Here is a 17492-nt window from a genome sequence, read left to right as displayed (position 1 = left end):
TGGTCACAGCCACTGGACCACGTGGCCCTTTCCTCTTAGACTTGTCAATGTTCTCACCCCAGGAGATGGCTGGGGTGTTCCAGCTTCCCTGGTGTACGACTGTCCTTGTGTGGGATGAGGTCTGGGCTATCTTCCCGCCCCTAAGCAATGGGGCCTTAAATTGGGAGAGGCTCCTGAGTCAGGGCTGCCTGGGGATGAAGACCGCTCAGCCCTCTGGGGTGCAACCCTTTCATGGAGAACTGAGGATGGCCCTTCGCAGCTCCGTGCTGCCCTGTCCCATCCACCCGGTTCCGCAGCGGGTGCTACTCACAGTGATGGAAGACAGCCTTGGCTGCCCAGAACATGCGGCACGGCGCGGGGGGCGCGTAGTGTCACATGCGGTCAGGACGTCACAGGGTGATGATGTCGCATGGAACAGTGGTGTCCAGAGATGGCATGATGTCACACAGAGAGGCGAGGGGAAGGTGATGAGAGAAGGCCAGGCAGGATGAGATACGAACAATGAGCTCTCCAGCGTTCCCGTCCCCTCTGTCACCCACCGAGAGGTGATGGGTTTCCCACTGGCTGACAAATGGCGCTGGTGTCAAACGCCCGGTTACAGTAGCATGTACTCACCCTCCGCCCCCGTGTCCGCATGCTGGGAGCCCCAGGTGCTCCACTCCAGCAGGAACCTGTCGGACACAGAGCTGAATCTCGGAGGCCTGACAGCTGGAGCACCAGCACCCCCGGGTGGTCCCCAGTCCAGCCCCCATCCTCTGGGGCACCTTCCTCCCTGCCTGAGGGCTCTCGGGTGAGCAGAGAGGTGCCCCTCCCTGGCAGCAGCATGAAGGAGGAGGCCTCAGACACACAGGGCCGGTTCCTCCCTGGGACCTCGCCCTCCTCCTCTGGGGTCCTGGGGACCTCAGACAGCTTGGCTCTAAGGGCTCCCTCAGAAGCCACACCTGTGTGAAGACCCCAGCCCCCAGCCTCAGCCCGCCACTCACAGCAAAAGCTCATTCGCTAGCCATCTGATTGCAGTCAGGAGGGCAGAGATGGGCTGGGAAAGAGAGGGGACACACGGTTAACCCCAGGCCCAGGACAGTGCCCCAGTCAGCACCACCACGACCCTGGGATGCCCCCTCCTGCTGCCACCACCCAAGCCCTTCCCAGTAGGGGAAGCCCGGAGAGCTGATTTCTCTGAGAAACTCCCACTGCAGGCCAGACATCTTGGGTTCGACATGCCCATCAAGAAGCGCAGGCTCATCCTGACAGGCCACCTGGCGATGCTCCTAGAGTTCCCAACGGTCTGTGAGACCGCACTAGGAGGTGAGGTTAGGAGCCAGAGGCCTTGAATTTCATGAGCTGCCAAAATAATTCCCCGAAGCCCCAAAGGCAAGCCTTTCAGGGCTAGGGCGGGCCGGGCTGAGTGCAGGGACCAGGGGTGCAGCGGAAGTGGGAGAGGACTTTTTGGTCAGTCTAAAGTGGTGCCCTGAAGCCAGATGCCCACGAATGGGTGAGACAAGGGACCAGGTGACCTCACTTTAAGGTAGGTGGAGGGCTTGCTGTCTGGCAGAGGAGAGGTCGAGGGTGACACTCACGCTGGCCAGGGGCCGGGCGGCGCTGTGATGCTGGTTCGGGGGTTTGCACATGGCCTGGTAGTCATACATGGTCACTCTGAAAACCAGAGACAGGATACGGCAAGTCCAGCCCATTCCCTGCTCCTTCCCTGTCCTGTCCCGGCCCACCCCCACCCTGTGCCCACCCCCTGCCCCAGAGGAGTCTGCTGCAGAGTTTTCCTTCTCTGAGATCCCTGACAGGTGCATATGTTAACATGGGAAGATCAGAAGACAGCACAGGCCAAAAGCTACATTTCTGTACTTTGCTTTATAGCAAATTTGGGTTTCCTTCCAAGGCCCCACATGACCTTATGCCCCTCCCATCCCTGTCAAACCTCTGGCTTCAGAAAGGTTGTTTTTGGAGCTCTTTGGGGCTCTCATTATAAGTTTTTGAGGTCAGGATTCCAAAATCTGTCTGCACCATTTAGCATCAGAACCCGCCTTTTCTGTGTGTATTCAGACTGGGGAGAAGCATGTGCCACTTACTGGCTGAACACCCCTGTGCTGAGCAGCTGGGTCATAAGGGCACCATCCACCTCCCCTAGAAATCTTCCTATCTGCAAGGGCGAGAGAGAGGGAAACAGAGAGAGAGGGGTGAGGACTTCTAAACCACCTATCTTGGCTCAGGGCTCATTTCTGAGCTCCAGTCTTTAGCTGCCAGTTGGGTTTTCCCTGCAAATGCTCTTCAACATAGTCAAAACAGGATTTATTCCCCCTGCCCCCTTTAACCCGATCCCCAGCCACATTCTCATTTCAGTGCTTTTTAAACTCTATAATCTATTAGTTGGCTATGAAATCAATCTGGGGTTACAATCACATTTTTTTAAAAAAGGTACAGAACTCCTTTGAACACTTGCAGTGTGAATCGTTTATAGTAAGGTTAAACAAAGCTTTGTGAAATTTGATGGTATATATGTTGTGTGTGTGTGTGTGTGTGTGTGTGTGTGTGTGTGCGCGCGCGCGAGCCCGCATGTGCGCATGCTGGGTCAGATATAAAATGTATTTCTTTCTGTGGGCCATGGTCACGAAAGGTTCAAAAGTGGTGCCGTGTCTCTCACTGGCACCCCTATCACCCGGCTCGGTGGGTGTGAGAACTCTGGTGCTGTCTTGATTCCCCCTCCCTCCGCTCCCTTCCATCCCCCACCAGCACTGGCTCCCCTCTTTTCCAGTTAATCAGTGTTTACTGTGGATCTGTCATTCACCATTCTGAGTCTACGGATAGCGACTCCACATACGCCCTTGTCCTCTCTGCAGTCCGCTTGGCCCTCATAACTGATTCCCCCCAACCCGCCCCCCCCCCACCGCCCCCGTCCCCCATCACTGTCACTGCTGCTGGAGAAACTTTCTCACACACAGGTGGGATGTGGGCACTCTCTTCTTTGTTTCCTAGAACAGGACCCCTGCACCCCCTTCCTCTGTCTCTCCTTCATTGCCCATTCAACCAACACTAGGTGAGCACCTGACTGTGTCCGGGGCACCCTCCGGTCAACAAGGTCCCTTGGTCAGCTCACTCTCATGCTTGCTCTGCGGCCTCACACTGCCCTCCCACTCGCCCTGCCTCTTGCTCTTGCCGGCCCAGTGGAAGAGCTTGGACTTAGGTGTTGGATTTCCAAATTCTGGGTCTACCACTGTCTGCTGTGTGACCACAGCATGTGGTTAGAAAGATTGGGGCTAATTTGTGCCAAGTGTCTGGGCCATAGTAAATGCTGGGTGAGTGGTGGCCAGTGTGACAAAAACACTAGGCCTGGCTCTTCTTCTTGCCTTAATCATCCTCCCTCGTTCCTCACTCCAAGGAGCCTTCCTTTTCATCCTTCTCCAAAAAGTCTTTCTTTCCTTGCCTTCCAGCCAGAATTAATGCCTTCTTCCTCTGTACTCAGAAACTGACCGGTTAATGACAAAACCACACAGGATGAAAACGAGAGTTGAGAACATGAGGTCTTCAGACTTATCTGAGCTCTGCTGTCTCTGCCTGGAAGGCCTGTGTATTCCTACTGGGAGGGCTGAGCAGCTTCTTCGCAGAGAGCAGGGGACGGCCGGTGACAGCAGGGAGCAGTTAAGGGCATTCCGGTGACAGAATGGCAAGCAGGAAGGTGAGAGGCTGCCAAACCACACAGTATCTTGTTCACGGTTATTACTCAGTGCATGTCTGAGTGACTCAGGATGTCTCAGGATTACTCAGGATGTCTGAGTGAACAGGCGGAGAGTGTGCAGCCAGGTGGAATTGAAGCTCCCGATAAGGTTGGCCCCAATTCCTATACGCCCGCCCCGTTCTCTTCACGTACTCTAGGCTTATTCACCAAAAACCCTGTTTGTTCGGGCACTTGATTCTGAGAAAGGAGGACCCTGAGAGTAAGACAGGATCCTGGACACTGGAAAAAAATGTATTCTCCTCTGTAAAGAGGCAACTTAATTTTTAGGATATGTCGCTCTGGTAGAGAATATCTACCCTCCCCTTCTTTAGTCCCGCAATCCAACTTTAATTATGGTAGCAAGATGCTCAGCTAAAAGACTACATTTCCCAGACTCTCCTGCAGCTGGAGCTAGCCAATGAAATGTGAACCAAGTCAAGGGATGGACCTCCGGGCATCTGCTTAAAGGGAGATGACTCTGCAGGAGGTGTGCTTCGTTCTTGGCTATTGCCTGCCCCCTTCTTCTCCTCTGGAAAGTGGACAAGAAGGCAGGAGCGCCTAAAGCCATGTTGTGATCTTGAGGATGGGGACACCTGGTGACAATACTATACGAGGCCTGAGCTGCCTTCATCTAATTAAAGAAAATAAACCTTTAATTTGTTTAAGTCACTGTGGTGAGGATTCTCTTCCTGACAGCAGAAGGCAATTCCTAGCTGATATAATTTTACTTGAACTTAAAGTAAATTGGTGCCTCAAATAGGTAAATTGGTCCAATTTCCTGAAATGGCAAAGCCAAGGTCCAAACAGTCAGCCTTGGGTACCCTGTCAATTTAGGCCCCTCAGAATGAATGTGGAAGGGCAGCCAGAGCAAGGCACAGGGGGGAGACTACAGTCTCCTGACAGCCCTAGCACTGTAAAACAGCTCTGGGAGCCCCAGGCTCCTGTGCCGGGAGCTCGATCTGCCCACTAGGTTTGCTCACACCAGGGCAGGGCTCTGCTTTCATCTGGGATCAGCCACACGCAAGCAATGGTCCCTTGGGCTGCCGAGCTCTGGTGCTGGAGCAAAGGGCCTGGGGCTTCCTGAGTTTCCAGTCTGGAATGAGGTCTTGTGAGGTACCACCCGAGAGCCTGGAGCAGGAAGCAGATGGGGCAGGTGGCAGCCAATAAAGCAGAACTAACGAGTGTCCCGCTGGCCGGCAGCAGTCCCTGGTCATAAGCTAATTTGCATGCCTGCGTGAGGCTGCTGTCCCTAGAGAGAAGGGGGACCAGAGAGTGAGCTGAGGCAAAGATTCAGTCTGGTGTCTGAATGGAGCAAATGTCGCATGGCTTCCTTACCTAGGAATAGCCTCAGTTTCCTCTTCTCTAAAAACGGGATCATTCATCGTCTTAAGGGGTCTGAGAATTAAATAAGTAACCAGTGTGAAATCACTGCACACAGCTCCCAGTGGGGACCAGTCCTTTCCCTCCTTCCTGCTGTGCAGCCTCACCTGGCTCCCCTGAACTGCGCAGTCTCCTGACAAGCACCTTTGGCCCCACAGTGGGGCAAGGAAGAGTTTGGAGGAGTGGGCACCAGTTCCACCCTCCTGGAGAGCCTCTGCCACCATCGGCCATCTCGGGGTTCAGGTGACCCACTGAATTTCACTTAAGAGACACCCAGCCTGAGCTCCCCAAATGAGGCTGCCTCGGCCCCAGGAAAGTAGAGTGTAGCGGAGCCCAGAGACATGACGAGGCAGGTGGTGAGGAGCGGGGCTGGAGGGGCAAGTTCAAGAGCATGTGCGGGGCAGGGAGGCCATCATTTCTCCTGCACCTGCCTTACCCACTGCACTGGGAGTGACTCGAAGACAGCCTGCCATGCCACGTGACCAGGGAGGACAAAGGGCTTGGACAGGCAGGGAAGGAGAAGGAGAGCCAAGGAAAACAGAGCTGAGGCCCAGGAAGGGCATATCAGGGGCCCTGAGAGGGCGGAAAGGGTTGCCCTGGTCTGAAGGCCTTGCAGGACCTGGCTCTGTGGGCTGAGGGTGAGGAGGGAGGAGGTAATATGCCTTCTGAGATATGCCTGTAGGGAGAGACACCACAATGGGGTATCTGATTTTGCAGTTTTGCTGCCCCTTTGAGGTTCATTTTGAAGCTCCTGTGGGTGCTATCCACAGGCAAATGGAAGGATTCACAGTCCTCAAATCCAGGGTGACAGATCCACAGTAAACACTACAAAAATCCACAGAGCTGTTGTCTCTCTCTTGGTTCCAGCTGTCTACTCTCTTTCTAGGCCCCAAATACAGGGCTGTAATCCTGTCATTTGTAGTTCTTTAGTATCGGAATGAGCCTGGAGCTGAGAGGCCCAGTGGGGCCAAATGTCTAATCAGCAGGCCTGGAACACCACCAGGACCAGGAAACAGCCAAGCACACTCCTCCGTCGGGCAGGCTTCTGCATGCATACTGCTTGCTAGGTAGGAAGGCCTCCGTGAGGAAGGGCTGGGGAGGACTTGTCTGGGAAGCATCTTTGCATCTAGAAGAGTGGCGGGCTTCTCTACTCAAGCCCCCAGGTGGACCTTGTCAGGGAGAAGTAGTAGCCTGGACCTTCTGGCACATTAGCCCTGTCTGTAAAGTACATCCAAATCAACTGTGACCGGCATTAAAGCCTAGGCACTGGTTCTCGCTTCGCACACCAGCATCACGAGAGGGCTTGCTGCAGCACAGATGGTGGGGCCACCCCGGAAGTTCTGATTCCCTCGGTCTGGGCCTGGGCCTGGGAACATGTATTTCTGTCAAGTTCCCAGATGCTGCTGATGTGGCTGGTCCCCCCACCACACTTTGAAGCCTAGGGATAGAAGGGGGAGGGGGAGGGGTGAATTGGGAGAGGGCCCAGGACATGTGGCAGTTAGTGGTGCTTAGGTGTGTATAGGGTGGGACAGGTTTGGGTGGGTGGGTGGGTGTGTGGTGGGACAATTCTGAAATGGTTTAACAATGGCTCCAGCCTCTTGATCGTCATACTCTCGTGTAAGCCTGTCTCCTCGAATGCAGGCTGGACCTAGTAATTTGCTTCTGGTGAATGGAATATGGTAAAAGTGACCAGATGTCACTTCTGAAATTAGGTTCCCAAGACTGTGACTTCCCTCTAGTGTTCTCTCTCTGCTCTTCTTCGCATGCTTGCTCTGATGAAGCCAGCTGCTGTGTTGAGAGCTGCCCTCTGGAGAGGCTCGCCCAGCTAGCAACTGGATCCCGCCAGTGACCGTGTGACTGAGCGTGGACGCTCAGCTTCCTCCAGTCAAGCCTTGAAATGACTTAAATGGAGCAGCTCTGGCTGACGCCTTTTGCAGCCCTGTTACAGGCCTCCCCCAGCTAAGCCACACTCAGATTCCTTACCCCCCAGAAACTGGGAGATAGCAAGTCTTGTGGTTTGAAGCCATTAAATTTAGGGTAATTTGTTATGTGGCAATAGATACTGCTACAGAACTATTGAATGAATTATTTAGGGAGAAAAAAAGCAAATGTAGATGGATGGGTAGCCTGGCCTGGATGGCTGCCAGGCGCTGCTTATATCGTCGGTGCCTCTGGCCTGGGAGTAGCTCACCTAGTGCCCTCTCATAACCTAACGTGCTCAGGCCACAGGGTCAAAGTTGTCCAGAATGAGGAAAGAAAGCTTTGTCAAGATGCAGCTGTTCCCAGAGCCTTGACACTAGCCTTGGAGCTTGACCCAGGGGTCCGGACTCCTGGGCTGCAGTGTTCGGGGTCCTACAGGCACCGGTCTTAATTCTATAAGACTCAGGCCAGAGCAGCACAGCGAACAAACTCTGCCCTGAACACAAGCAGGGAGTCCTGGAGTGGCAGCTCAGGTTGGGCTGGATGATGACTACCCAGGTGACCTGCACTTGCCTGCCACACCTTCCAGAGAAGGCCACTCTCCCTGGGGTCACCCATCTGCCCAACAAACTCTCTATTTCCCTCAGAACCCATGCCCTCTCAGTTTGGCTTTCCTCATCACAAGGTCTTTTCTAGAAACTCTCTCCCCCTCACATCATTGCTCTTTACTTATAAGTCTGGCTTTTCTGTAGCTATGAGTTTTGGGGTCAAAAACTTAAACTTGCAGAGCCTCGGTGTTTTCCTCTGGTATAAAATGAGACTAATAACATCACCAGAGATGATTAGGGGACTCACAGTGGGGGAGGTTCAGAAGGGGAAGCAAAGGGCTGTGTTGGAGTTGAGGGTGACCAAGCATGGTAGGCATTTGGGGCTCCGTAGGAGCTTCTAGAGGGTCCCACCCTCTTAATGAACATCAGCTTTCATTTTATTTACGCCCTGCTTTATTTTACAAAAAATTTTAAAAACTATTGACAATGTTATAAGAACAGTTTAGAAAGCAGAGATAAATGAGCTAAGTAGACATCTACTTTATAAAATATAAATCTCGGAACAACTGATTGCTACCATATATTAGCCAGAGTTGTACCCGGTGAGGTCATGATTTGTGAAGACATGTGAGCAGGTGTGCAATAGGACCAAAGAGAGTTATGCAAAGGGCCCTTTGGGGGAGCCTGTCACTGGGCCTTACTCCCTGCAAGGTTGTCCTGCTGCCTCTCAAGCAGGGGTCAGCAAATGATGGCCCATGGGCCAAATCTGGCCCTTGAGCTAAGAACGTGTTTCTATTTTCAAATGGTTGGAAAATATCAAAAGATTACTAATATTTCATGATACATGAAAATTATGTGGCATTCAAATTTCAGTATCCATAATTTGATTTTGTTGGAAGGAAGCCATGCTCATTCATTTATATACTGCCTGTAGCTGCTTCCGCACTATAGCAGCAGAGCTGAGCAGTTGTGACAGAGACGGTCTGTCCCCAGAAGCCTAAACGTGCACTCTCTGGCCCCATGGGGAACTGTTTGCTGTCACCTACTGCAGAGCACGGCCTCTCAGGCTCGGCTCGTCTCTCTCTGGTTCTTGCCGCTTTCTTCCCCAAGCGTCCAGCCTTCCACACTCTTTCTGGAACTCTGGCTCTTGAAAGCCACCACCACAGGGACCTGGAGACCCTGCCTGGCTCAGTTCCTCAGGGCAGCAGGGGTCAAGGCACGAATGATTGAAAGCATCAGATCGGCCCAAAGCCTCTTTCCAACAACTGGTTTCAGATTCTTTCATCACCTGTTTTCTCCCAGAGCATCTGAGAACTACTAAATGGATTGGTGCTCTGTCCAGGGAAGAGTGGGCATGGTCAGAAGGAGGCATGATGAAAGGGATAAGGAGGAAAAGGAGCGGTACCCAGGGGACCGCATGAATGATGAGCAGTTCGAGTCCTACTGGAGATGGCATGATGGTTAGCTGGCCTCCAGCTCCTACTGATGAGGAAAATGAGTGAAACCATCTTCTCTTCACTCCTGCTGCTGAGACATGCTCTACTGAAGTAGTCATTGAAAAACTCTCCTCAAGGGAGTCAGGTGACATGGCTGCAGGTGCCCCTTCCTCAGCTGCCTTCTTTCCCACATCTTCCTACGCCCTGGTTCTTGCCATGGTGACGACATCTTTGGATCCTGCTGCTGGCTTTCATGAGGTCAGAGCATAGGGATAGCCGTGGCTGTGACCTTGGCAACACCAGGCTGCTTCCCCAGCTCTGCTGACACCCCAGGCATTGAGAGTCGCAGGGCCAGCAACGACCTTACGAACAATGGAGTGCAGCTCCCTTCTTTTAGAGAGGAGGAAACTGAGGCACAGGACATGGAAGCTGCCCAACCGAATCACATATATAATTGTGGAAAAGCTCACACCGGATCCTTTCCACTGAGGCTCAGCCTGGAGGCCACTTCGATGCCTCTGGCTTGTTTCCGGGAAATACTTCATGTAAAGATATTCAGGTTTGGTTCAGGTGTGAATAAACTTCTTTTTTAGTTTGATTCCTGGTTAAACAAACAATTAATTTGGGGGCTCAGTTTGGAGCTGAAAAAAATGCACAATTATGATTGTACCTTTTCTTTTGCCTTTCTGAGCACACACAGGGTCCAGGGAGACAGCCACATGCCCGAGGGGAGAGGGGGTGTGCGAGCCGGGCTATCACATGAGAAGCATTATCTCCGTCCCTTTATTTTCCCTCTAGCAAACGGAGGGTCAGGCTTGCTGGGTTAGAATAGGATTTTCCACGAGGGAGGTCCAGACAGCACACAGTGGGGAAGGCCTGGACCTTCTGGGCCCCATCAAGGTAGAAGGGGAGGGTGCTATGGTCTGAATGTGTCCCCCAAAATTCACATGTTGAAACCTAACACCAAGCTGATGACCGGAGGTGGACTCTTTTGGGAGGTAATTAGGTCTTGAGGGCAGAGCCCTCAGGAATGGGATTAATGTCCTTGTCAAAGAGACCCGAGAGAGCTCCCTCGTCCCTTCTACCACATGAGGATGCAACGAGAAGCCTGTGATCCAGATGAGGGCCCTCACTCAACCATGCTGGCACCCTGACCTTGGATTTCCTGTCTCCAGAACCGTGAATGATAAATTTCTGTTGTATACAAGCCACCCGGCTTGTCATTTTCTGTTAAAGCACCCTGAATGGACAAAGGAGCCGAGGAACGTGACAGAGGGGATCTGAGATGATGAGCACCAGCAATAGGAGGGTGCACGGGACTCTGGGAGGCGGCCTCTCCGAGGCCCTGCCTCTCACTGCACAGCTGCAGCACAGAAAACGCGGGGCCTGCGACGCAGCTTTGCAGAGCCCCTCATTGTGTAAACGATTTCCCTGCCAACCGCGGGAGCAGGCCAGATTAGTTATAGACGAAGTAAAGAAACGATATTTTCTCTGATCACCTCGGTTGAAAAGTGTCTGAATTTCGTAATCTTGCCGTGTTGACTTTGGTGTCAAGAAGAGACCCTATTCTCTTCAGACCTTTCGCCCTAATTGGTTCTAACCTAGGATTGCTTCCTGGGGCTATTCACCCTTTGACATGGCTGCAGGATGACATGACTCTCTGCCTTCACTGCCCCAGCACCTTACCTCTTGGGACCTCTCTGAGATCAGGATGAACCCGTTGTTGTCGATGACGAAGCAGTCCAGGTCCTGAGGAGAAACCGGAAGGGACATGAGGCCGGGCCCTACAGCTGACCCCCTGGGTCCCTGCCTGTCCTGACGTTTGGGACGGCAGACCTCCGTGTCTAGTGAGAAGGTACCCTCCGTGGAGCCCAGCACTGCAGGGAAGGAGGGCGTCTGGGAAGGAGGGAGGTGGCCCCCGAGAGGGTGCGGTTGAGGGGCCCACGGCTCCGCCTTCTGCCCTCTTCACACTGGGGAGGAACTTACACTGTCCTGGCAGCTCCTTGGGCATGGCTCGCCCACAGCCCCGCACTGGAAGGAGAAGAGAAATGGGACACCGTGAATGGCAGATCCGTGGCGCCTGAGCGTGCCGGGGTGCTGTGTGTGGTACATTCGTGTTGCGTATTTACATGTGGGGGCTGGTCGATGTGTGTTTGGGACATACTTGTGGTATGTGCGCATGTATGCGTATGCATGGTATGTGTAGTATGTTTGATGTGTGTCTGTGTGTGTGGCATGTGTAGGGTATGTGGTGTGTAGTATGAACATGTGTGCACGTATGGTATGCATGTGGGGGGCGTGCATGTATGTGTTTGATGTGGTGTGTATGCGTGTGGGGAGGGCACTGAAGCACAGCACCCAGAGCACACAGGGTCAGCCCCCTCTGAGGGAGCCATGGCCCTGCAGCCGCGGGTGAAGAGAGGAGGTCGGCCACATCGCTGCCAGCCTCCTGGGAGGCTTCTTACTGTTCTTTGCCATCCTGCATGATGTGGGGGCCGACCCCAGGCGACTAGGCTGCTGCTTCCCCCACCCATCCCTTCCATCGTCGGTCTCTGGTTCCCTGAACTTGCTCGAAGTGGGGACGAAGCAACAAGTGAATGGAAGCCATGGAGCAGAGGAGTCTCATTGCCATGGGGGCGGATTCGGGGCTGGAGGAGCCCTAGGAAGCCGGGAAGAGCCTGAGTCTGAGGGCTCTGGGGAGCAGAGACTGGAAAGGAAGAGGCAGGATGGGAAGGGCTGTGGTGAGGCGGCCCTTGAATAATGATGGGAAGGGATGGGCAGACCACAACCACAGCTTGGATCTTGACCAGACAGGCTGAGGCGAGTAGTCCCCTTACTCTGCCCTGTGGGGAGGCTGTGCAGGGGGCTTCAGGGCAGCAGAGACATAGCGAAAGACAGGCCAGGCCCAAAGGGGACGCTGTGTCTTGCCCTTTGTCCCAGGTCTAAGCTGAAAGAAAGCACTGGGTAGGGAAGGCTTGGACCAGAGACTGAGGCCACTGGCAGAGGCACGGGGAGCAGAGAACGACAAAGAAGGAGAGTAACCAGTAGAGCTGACAGAGGACCCAGGAGGTGGCCCAAGAGGCAGTGGGGTGGCTGGGAGAGCAGGTCTGAGAGCGGCAGCCCCTCCTCACTACGGGACTGTTGGCGAGTCCTCTGGCCCCTACCCAGCCCTGCCACCGGCGCACCCACCTGCTGCGTGGCTGCCCAAAACATGCGCTGCAGGAACTCCAGCCTCATCTGGATGCCCACCGCTGCAGGAAGCAGGAAGAGGGAGGGTAAGACCAGGAGAGTGTTTGAGGGGAGGGGGATGGTGGGAGGGAAGCGAAGGTGAGAGAAAAAATAGATCTGAGTTAAAGAGAGGAGGTGCATCGGCCGGAATCACAGGAACCAAGGGGAGGGGGGGAAATAGCCCCGGCAGAGACGGATGGGGAGTGCGAACTGAGGCTCCTGAGGAGACTGGCAGCTTCTGTCTCTCCACAGCAGAGGATAACGGAAAATGGTCCGACAGGCCTGAATTCTAGAGAGCAGTGAGGACTGCATTCTTCCTTGGATCCTGGGGAACTCAAGGCAGGTGCACTGGGCAGACCATTCTCTCCTTTCCCACGGATGGAAAAAAGCAGTAGAGAGACAGAGACACTTGTTTGAGGTCGTGTGACCAAAAGTGGTGGGACTGGAATTCACCACCGCCTGGGTTGGGTAACTCTGGGGGGCCGCCTAGATTTCCAGCCTGACCTAACAACGTAACAACCTCTCTTGTACTCAATTTCTGCCTAGGGTCTCCCCACTCTGCCCAGAGTTAGAATCAGATTTACTGTTTATGCAGGTTTGTGGGCAGGCTCCAGAAATTCAGAGGCTCTACCAGTCTGCAAAAACTACTCTTTTGATGGCACCACTTACAAGGGCCACCCATACGTCTTTGGTTCCCAAATAAGCATGCAAACTGGTGCTCACATCCTAAGAGAAATTTGGGGCCAAAGAATAGAAAGAGAAGGCAGCTTATATTTAAAAAAAAAAAAAAAATCAAAAACTAGGCCGACTTCCTACTGCCTGGTATAATAATATTGAAAATGTGTTGAGTGCCAGGGAACTTTACATCCATGAGCTTGTTTCATCCACACAGCAGATCAGTTCTATTATTATTCAGACTTCACAGCTGAGGAAACAAAAGCTTACAGAGATCATATGGCTTGCCCAAGTCACCTGGCCCCTAAATTCAGAACCAGGATTCACTGGGTCTGTCCTGAGGCCCTTAAACTCTCTGCTCTTTAGGCCTGACTCAGTCCTAGAGCTCAGGAAGAAGCTGAGAGGCAAGCATTCGCCCACTCTTCAGTTCCCCTCATCTGTAGAATGGGAACGCATCTGGGTTCCTAGCCATTACGCCATTTTTATGAAACATTCTGGTCATCCCAATGGCCATTCATTGGAGAGCTTTTCCATTACAATCATTCTGACTTCCTGAGACTCAGCTGGCTCTTCAAAAACAGACTGGAGTTCCAGTATGGCACAGAGATACAGAATTGTGTCCTTTTGTGTTTTCAATATGAAATGACCCTAGAGAAATTTGATGAGAGAGACAGACAGACAGACAGATACTAGGGAAGGGTTGGACTTAGAGCCTTGATTTTCAAACCTTAACATGCATCAGAATCATCTGGAAGGTTTATTAAAACCTCATCCCCAGAGTTTCTCATTTAGTAGGTCCGAGGTGGGGCCCAGGAATTTGTTCTTCTAAAGTGCCCCCAGGTGATCCTGATGCTGCTGGTCCAGGGGCCATAATTTAGAAACTACTACTATAAAATGTCACTGTCTGATTGAACTTTCTGAGATGATGGAGCTATTCTAGATCTGCACTGTCCCCTATAGTAGCCGCATGTGGCTATTAGGTCCTTGAGGCATGGCTACTGTGATTGAGGACCTGAATTTTAAATTTTTTATTTAACTCTAATTTAAATTTAAATAGCTACATAAGGCTGGTGGCCACCACATTGAATAATGCAGCATTAGAGCTTATTCCCATTTACAGATGAAGACACCAAGGCCCTGAGAGTCTTCTCCCCTCCCTTGACGTCTCAGGCAACGCTGTGGCTGGAAGTCTTGATAAGGTCCTGTGATATGGAAACATTTGAGTTCTATGGGGCTTCTTTGTTGCTTCTGAGAAGAGTGGCCTCTGGAAGGGAACAAACAGACCTAGTTCTTCATGACAAAAACCAGAGATGCAGACATAGCAGGAGTGATGAGCAGGTAAGGGGAGCACTGGAGCTCAGCTCTGGTTGCCAGGTGCCCTGCTCACTCCCACATTTCTCTCTGAGAGAGGCTGAGGTGGCCCCTCAGTCACTCCCCCTTATTCTTCCTTTTAAGATCACTTTTGATATCCATTTTAGACAGACTTCTTTCACCTGTAGAAAAAGGTCGAATGAAAGAGGAGGAACCTTCTAAAAATTCTCAGACAGGAGTCGCACTAATGCTTAGAATGATCGGCTCTCTGGGATTTAAGAAAGCTTGTTTATCCCTGTCCTTGGCCTCCGTGGTCAAATAGCTCTCAGACTATTCCTGGAGAGAGACTCTGCTTCTCTGCCAATTGCTCAGTGCCAAGTCTCATGGAATGACATTTCTGAGCTGGAAGAAATTCTGTGATTCTAACAGAGGGAGTCTTGAGAGGGTGGAGTTAATTCTTCTCTAATGAAACAGGTTTTTGAGGCTCTTGAGTAGAGACGCCAGGAGTGGGGCACACGGGGGATTCTCCCTCGCTAGGTTCCATCTCACAGCTAAGCCATAAGCTTTTCCGAGGCAAGCTCTGGGATCCTTTGCAGCGCTTAAAACATTCCAACTACCTGCTGACACCTTCATTTGACTCATCAATAGGCGATTCAAACTTTACACATCAAAACCTAACTCTGGCTTGTCCTCCCCAAACCTCCTTGAGGTTTCCCTTTTTTGGGAGCACATTCTCTACCTAATTGTTATCGTTTTCCCTCATTGCATCCAAGTTCTGCAGACCTTATTCCAAAACTTCATACATCTCTCCACTTCTCTTCCCCTCCACAGCTACTACCATGGAAAAAACCATCATCTCTCTCACTTGGATTAATGCAATAGACCCCTAAGTGGTTTCCCTGCCCTCCATGATCCACTTTCTCCACATAGTCATGAGAGTGATCTTTCTGGAGACTGATTTACTTCACTCCCTTGCTTCAAACCTTGCAGTGTCTTCCCACTGCTCTTTGAACAAAACTTAAACTCCTTTGTAATGTTGCCTACGAGATCCTAAGGAGCTGGCCCTGCTGAGTCTCTGATTTCAATAGGAATCACTTTCTCTCTCCAACTTGCTCAGCTAGTTCGCACTCCTGGGCATTTGCACTGGCTGTTCCCTCTTCTTGGAATGCTCTTCCCTAGCACTGCCCACGGCTGGCTCCCTCTGGTCATCAGACCTCAGCCCAAATATCACCTCTTAGGCCTTTCCCGACCTTTTCAGACAGAGCAGTTCTCCTCTTCTCCGTTTATTCTCTATCTCATCACTTTTTTCCCCCTAAGCAACATGGTTTATTTATTTGATTCTCACTTATTGTCTGTCTCATCCTATTAGAATAGGGGCTAATCTCAGGCAAGGGAGTTGAGTTCTTATCCCTAGCACCTAGAATAATACCTAACACATAGTGGAGTGCAATGCATGTTTTTTGAGCTAAATAAATATTTGTAAATTCCACTGAGTCAGCCCCTTGACTGGGAAGCAAATTCTATAAGATCTCTCCATCCTAGGGTTTGAGACCTTCCTGAGCTCCTTCCTCCCACACAGAGCCCTGTCCTCTTACAGATGCTTGACTTGAGATCTTAGAGACTTAGCTGTGCTCAGATTCCCTTTGAAGACTCAGGAGGAAATCCACTAAGAAACAGGGAATTTAGATGAGACGTGAAGAACTTCCTTGTGTTAGGTGCTGGCTGGTATGGAATGGGGAGTGGTGAGGAAAGTCCTCAATAACACACCGGCTGTGTTCTGCCATGCCTAATGGCCTGCACCCCTTGGCTTGAGTCATTTGAAATCCTTCTGTTAAACTACTTCCTCACAACCCAAATTGTGCTTTTCTACCCCAGACACTGAGAAAGCCCCCACTCCTTTCCTGGGAGACCTGTCAGGGTGGCTCAGATTCCCGTTCCGGTTGTTTGCTCCCTCAGGTGCTATTGTCAGAGCCTCAGTGGGCCTTCACCTGGGGAGCATCAGGCCGGCTGCCCTCCGCCCAGCCCCTCCAGATAAGCCTGCTGTGTGCAGAAGATGGCACCTCGTGGTGCTGTTCGCAGGCACGGTCCGAACTTGTGGCGAAGAGAGAAATCCAAGCAAAGGGGCCTGGGGAACGTCAAGCACTCAGCCTTTTGGGATGGCTTTTGCCCATCCTGCATGTGTGTCCTTGTTTTGGACCCTACCCTTGGTCCCCAGGGATCTTCCACAACCTGACAGGGGAGAAATCAGACCCCCATCTCCTGGCGCTAGCTGGGCCTGTCCCTCTCCCTGCCTTCTTTCACCTGCTTCTCATGCATTCCTCCAAAGCAGCTTTTCTTTAAGATCTTCTTGGCTGGCAGACAGCCTAACAAAGAACCTCAATGAGGCCACAGGCGGCAGACGGCTTATCAAGATGAACCTCTTTGCTCTGCATCCTGGCTGTCACCTGGGTGCTACTTTGTCATCACAGAAGGCAAAACAAAACAGCTGTACACACACATGCTCATGCACACCTGTGCACACACACAGACCTGATGCCTGTCAGGGGCCGTGCGCTGGAGGAGTCGGGAGCATCATCTTCTACCCCCTAGCCCTCATAGCTACTTTGCCCATCCTTCTCCTTTGCCCACAGACTGTGGATAACTGGGTGGAGAGTGGCATGGTTAGGAGGGGCAGCCTTTTCTAACACGAGCTGGGGAGTCTGCAGGCACTCAGTGAGTATTAGGTCACAGAGTGCCACTGCTGGGAGGGAGACCCGAGACCTCTACCTCCCTCTCCTACAGGCAGGAAACCGGGGCCCTGGGCTGCCAAGCAATTAACTAGCTCCCAGCTAGTTAGTGAACAGCAGAGTGTAGATTCTGAGTCCCCTGCTGCCTAGTCTTGAGCTCCTTCTTCCCTCCCTTGCTGCATTTGGCACTGGGCTGGGTGAGGCAGAGGCCCCCTTCTGGAACTGCTCACCGTGCAAGACAGCAGGCAAACCAAGCAGAGAGCTGCTGTACACTTTATGTGATAACCACAGGGAGGCCCAAAGAAAGGCCAGATACTAGAGAAGGTGGAGATCAAGTCCATGAGCTAACCAGGGAAACTCCACAGAAGAGGTGACGTTCTGGTTGGTGTTTCAGGAGGGCATTCCAGCCGCAGGGAAGGACGTGCTTTCTGGGGCTGGGAAGTAAGAAGTGTGTTTAGGGGTAGGTGGGAGCATTTTACTTGAAGGGCAGGATGCAGGTGACATCTGCGTAGGTGAGAGGCAACAGTTTCTTGGGAGGTAAAAG

General features: G+C 52.2%; 1 protein-coding gene across 1 annotated transcript in view; it reads right to left on the bottom strand.

The window, feature by feature from the left end:
* The window catches only part of CACNA2D4 (calcium voltage-gated channel auxiliary subunit alpha2delta 4), a 112210-nt gene that overhangs the window by 5461 nt on the left and 89257 nt on the right, over nucleotides 1-17492 (bottom strand). The window contains exons 27-34 of the mRNA XM_016125909.2: nucleotides 12198-12259; nucleotides 10995-11039; nucleotides 10695-10757; nucleotides 2082-2152; nucleotides 1578-1653; nucleotides 984-1036; nucleotides 616-671; nucleotides 311-331 (exon numbers count right to left, since the gene is read on the bottom strand). Coding sequence (XP_015981395.2) covers nucleotides 311-331; nucleotides 616-671; nucleotides 984-1036; nucleotides 1578-1653; nucleotides 2082-2152; nucleotides 10695-10757; nucleotides 10995-11039; nucleotides 12198-12259 — 447 coding nt within the window. The remainder of the gene's footprint in view (nucleotides 1-310; nucleotides 332-615; nucleotides 672-983; nucleotides 1037-1577; nucleotides 1654-2081; nucleotides 2153-10694; nucleotides 10758-10994; nucleotides 11040-12197; nucleotides 12260-17492) is intronic.

Source organism: Rousettus aegyptiacus, unplaced genomic scaffold, assembly GCF_014176215.1.
Source record: "Rousettus aegyptiacus isolate mRouAeg1 unplaced genomic scaffold, mRouAeg1.p scaffold_m13_p_2, whole genome shotgun sequence".
NCBI lineage: Eukaryota > Metazoa > Chordata > Mammalia > Chiroptera > Pteropodidae > Rousettus > Rousettus aegyptiacus.
This window is presented reverse-complemented; position numbering and strand designations above follow the sequence as displayed.